This window comes from Cyprinodon variegatus, unplaced genomic scaffold (assembly GCF_000732505.1).
Source record: "Cyprinodon variegatus isolate N-32 unplaced genomic scaffold, C_variegatus-1.0 Scaffold1311, whole genome shotgun sequence".
In the NCBI taxonomy this organism is placed as follows: domain Eukaryota; kingdom Metazoa; phylum Chordata; class Actinopteri; order Cyprinodontiformes; family Cyprinodontidae; genus Cyprinodon; species Cyprinodon variegatus.
Window position 1 is genome coordinate 116472 of NW_015151764.1, and position 4231 is coordinate 120702.

Sequence of the window (4231 nt, forward strand, 5' to 3'; positions counted from 1 at the left end):
ACCTAACTGTTACCATCCCCTAGCTAACTGTTACCATCCCCTAGCTAACTGTTACCATCCCCTAGCTAACTGTTACCATCCCCTAGCTAACTGTTACCATCCCCTAGCTAACTGGTACCATCCCCTAGCTAACTGGTACCATCCCCTAGCTAACTGTTACGCCCCCTATATAACCGTTACAAGTTCCTAACTAACTGTTACTGCCCACTACCCATTACAGGCCCCTTCAAACTGTTACTAGCTCGTTACTAGCCCCTAGCTAACCATTACCGGCCCCTACCTAACTGTTACCCTGAAGCCTTATCGTTTGCAGTTAAGAAAATGATGAGCAGCTAAATTTCTTCACTTTGGTCCAAATATTCTTTGATATATTGTTTGATTGTTAAATTTAGAACAATGGTCCTCACTGTGATGCCAAAACAGAAGCGGAAACACACATTTATTAAAGAATAACTCAGGCTTTATAATGGTTTAATATAGTTACTGTTAATAATCAATGATCTCAGGCTTTATAATATAGTTTATTTCCTGCATTAGAGGAAATGATGCTAACTGTTGGAGTAAATGCGTCGGCCATGTTTGTTCTTAGGAGATCCAGCTGAGACGGACTATACGGCGGTGGGCTGTGCCGTCACCACCATCTCCTCCAACCTGACGGAGATGTCTAAAGGTGTGAAGCTCCTGGCAGCCCTCATGGAGGATGAAGGTGGAAACGGGCAGCAGCTGCTGGGTGCAGCCAAGAACCTGGCCGGCGCCGTTTCTGACATGCTGAAGACGGCGCAGCCGGCTAATACAGAGGTAGACGGCTGAAGGAGCAGGGACCGTGCTCTGGTTTCTGTCTGCATTCAATGAGCTTCATGTTCTTCGTATCTCGCTGCTGCAGCCTCGTCAGAACCTGCTGCAGGCTGCAGGAAACGTTGGTCAGGCCAGTGGAGAGCTGCTGTCCCACATCGGAGAGACGGACACGGATCCACAGTTCCAGGTTTGATCACCTCTACTGTTGGAGCTTTTCCATTTTTACAGCCTGACAGGAGAGGAACTCTCTACAGCTCAGTCTGTGGTAACATCATCAGAGGATGATGTCTGGCTCACAGTTTGCCCTCCAACCTGAAGGGGTGGAGTTCCAGACTCCAGTCAGGTTCTGCTTCACCACCTGTGGTCACTAGGACCTGCTTCATGTTGGAACATGGAGGAAGGAAGCCCCACGTTGTTCTGACAGGAGGAGGAGCTGCATTTAGGAGGTGATGAAGGGAGGGGTGGGGATGCAGCACGAAGGGTGGGACCAATAAAAACTCAATGAATGAGTCCTGAGATGTGAAGGCAGTCAGGCAGAGTGAGAAAGATCCATAGACCTAAACCTCAGTCTTTAAACAAGGGAAACCCAGCAGGCTTTATCTGCTCCATGTTTAGCAGGTTTTCTGTTCCTGTAATGTCTGGTGTTTGATGAATGTATCTGACAGCTTCGGGGAGGAGGATCTTACAGGGATGCCAGATGGAGAACTCCCACTGAAGTTCAGGTAGAAGATGTAGGAATAAGGAATGACCAATCAAGTGGACGTCTCTGCTTAATTCTCTGCATCTTCATACCCAATCAGAAAAGGTTTATCAGACGGCTGAGTTCAGGCTGCTGTCCTTCTAGCTCTGCTTAGATGAACCTCTTTACTTCCAACCAATCAGATTCAGCCTCAGCATCCAGGCTGCAGGTTTTCACCGCTGCTGACAGAAGATGTTTCTCTGGATGTTTCTGGACCAGTGTTCTGTCAGATCAGTCAACACCCGTTTATCCTTTACTTATCTCATTAGTGTTGTACGAAAAATACACCTTAAACTACCTGAACGGGGGTGCATCCCTTTAGTTATGTACAAAAAAACTAATTAATTACTTTCTGGTGTTTTTGGAGCGTATGGCCATCTGACCTTAATTTGCTTTGTTTTATAAATGACTGAAGAGAAACACGCCTGTTGTTGTGGCCGTTTATGCTAAATGTATGCAATTTGTTATTTCTACCAATTAAATTTTCTTCTTTTGATATGAAAAATATATTTCAGTTAATTTGGAACCAGAATTAGACATTTAGTTTTTTATATTTGGAATTGTTTAGATGACGTTGTTAATTGGTGGATTGTTTTGTAAAATGATTTTTTGACCAATATTTTTAGACCTTTAAACATTAAATTATCATTTTTCTTTTAGTAATTATTTTTTCTTTGCTTTTACAATAAATAATTCAAATACCACCTGTTACTCACAGCCTTTGTTGGAAATGTTGGTATTTTGGGACAGAAGGCTGCGGCTCCCAGTGAGGTAGTTTAAAGTCTATTTATGATGCAAAGCTAAAGGGATCAATGTAAACCTGACTTCCTGCGTATCGATTATGCTGATCTGACAGAACGGCGCCCGTCTCCTCTCAGCACTGGCGGTTCTGTTCTGGTATGATCTAAAGGTAAACCTTCCTGGAGAACCTTCTGATGAAGCGAATGAAGGAGGATGATGAGGAGTTGTTTGGTCTTCATCAGTGTCAGATCTGGTGGCTCTGTTGATTGGCCTCCCAGTAATCGGTGCTGGTTGATCCCTGATTTCACATTGAATCATTAAATCAGGACTTGAAGGCTGACTCCTCACCATCAAAGCGCTGCTCTCTTCCACAGGACATGTTGATGCAGCTGGCCAAAGCCGTGGCGAACGCCGCAGCGGCACTGGTGCTCAAAGCCAAGAACGTGGCCCAGAAGACGGAGGACTCGGCCCAGCAGAACCGCGTCATCGCAGCGGCCACGCAGTGCGCCCTGTCCACGTCCCAGCTGGTGGCCTGCACCAGGGTGAGTACTGGGACCCAGTCCGTTACTGGTATTCCGCTGAAAGTGGACCCAGTTAGGCAGAACATGACCCAGATAACTGGAGGAATTTATTCTGAGGTTTCTGTTAAACACTAATAATAGCCTTTACCTCATCAGCTACTAACTCCATGTTTGTATTGAGATAGAAGCCATCTGGGCCCCTACCATCATGATGCTTTGGTCGAACTCAGAGCATCATACTCTAGTCGTTCCTGGTCCAATCCAAGGCCTTCCTTTCCTCCTCAGGATGTCATCAGGTTCTGACCCAGTTCTGGGTTCTGTGTGGCAAAGCACAGACCTGTAAGGGCTTCCCCCCTGAGGGACGTCCAGACGGCCGTTTCTCTGGAAGTTTCCTTTGGAATAAAGGACTTCATCACATCCCTTCCCTTAATCTTATAGAATAAACCAGATTATCACCTCAAACACCAGAAGTCACAGTAAAATCCATCAGTTTCTTCAGTGTTGGATGTTTGGTTGTCTCCTCTAGATTCCTTGGGTCGTTCTCTGCGCTCTGCAGAGTGTAGAGGAACGCCTTCAATGATCAAGAGTTACTAGAAAATGAAAATCCTTCCCTCAAACTCCACCTGAAAAGCTTCTTCGCTAAACACCAACAATGATGATGTGACTAAGTGGTCTTTAAGGTCCACCTAAGCTTGTTTCTTCTTCTTCTCTGTCCTGGAGGTGGTGGCTCCAACCATCAGCTCCCCGGTCTGCCAGGAGCAGCTGATCGAGGCTGGGAAGCTGGTGGCCAAGTCGGTGGAAGGCTGCGTGGAGGCGTCACAGATGGCCACCAATGAGGAGGGTCTGCTGAAGCAGGTGGGCCAGGCGGCCACGGGCGTCACCCAGGCGCTCAACGAGCTGCTGCAGCACATCAAGCAGTACGCCAGCGGCGGCCAGCCCATCGGGCGCCACGGAGAGGCCACCGACTGCATTCTGGACGTCACTGAGAAGATCTTCAACGCCATGGGGAACGCAGGTGGGTGGGGGAGGACCAGCAGCACCATCTTCCAACACGCTGCTGCTCAGGGAGTCCTGTGATAACTGCACTTCACGCTGCCCCCTGGTGGTCAGTGGAAACATGACAGGGTTACCAGGTTTGATGCCATCTACCTGCTGCAGGTGATGCGTACAAGCTTTGATTGGTTTATAGACATGTTTGCTGCCCCCTGGTGGTCAGTGGAAACATGACAGGGTTACCAGGTTTGATGCCGTCTACCTGCTGCAGGTGATGCGTACGGCCTTTGATTGGTTTATAGACATGTTTGCTGCCCCCTGGTGGTCAGTGGAAACATGACAGGGTTACCAGGTTTGACGCCGTCTACCTGCTGCAGGTGATGCGTACGGCCTTTGATTGGTTTATAGACATGTTTGCTGCCTCGTCATGTTAGTCCCTCTG

The 4231-nt window shown here is 47.7% G+C and overlaps 1 protein-coding gene across 1 annotated transcript in view; it reads left to right on the plus strand.

The window, feature by feature from the left end:
* LOC107102749 (talin-1-like) overlaps positions 1–4231 on the plus strand; it is a 60225-nt gene that overhangs the window by 21725 nt on the left and 34269 nt on the right. Inside the window, exons 14-17 of the mRNA XM_015402165.1 lie at positions 590–798; positions 884–982; positions 2650–2817; positions 3517–3811. Of these exons, the coding sequence (XP_015257651.1) occupies positions 590–798; positions 884–982; positions 2650–2817; positions 3517–3811 (771 nt within the window). The remainder of the gene's footprint in view (positions 1–589; positions 799–883; positions 983–2649; positions 2818–3516; positions 3812–4231) is intronic.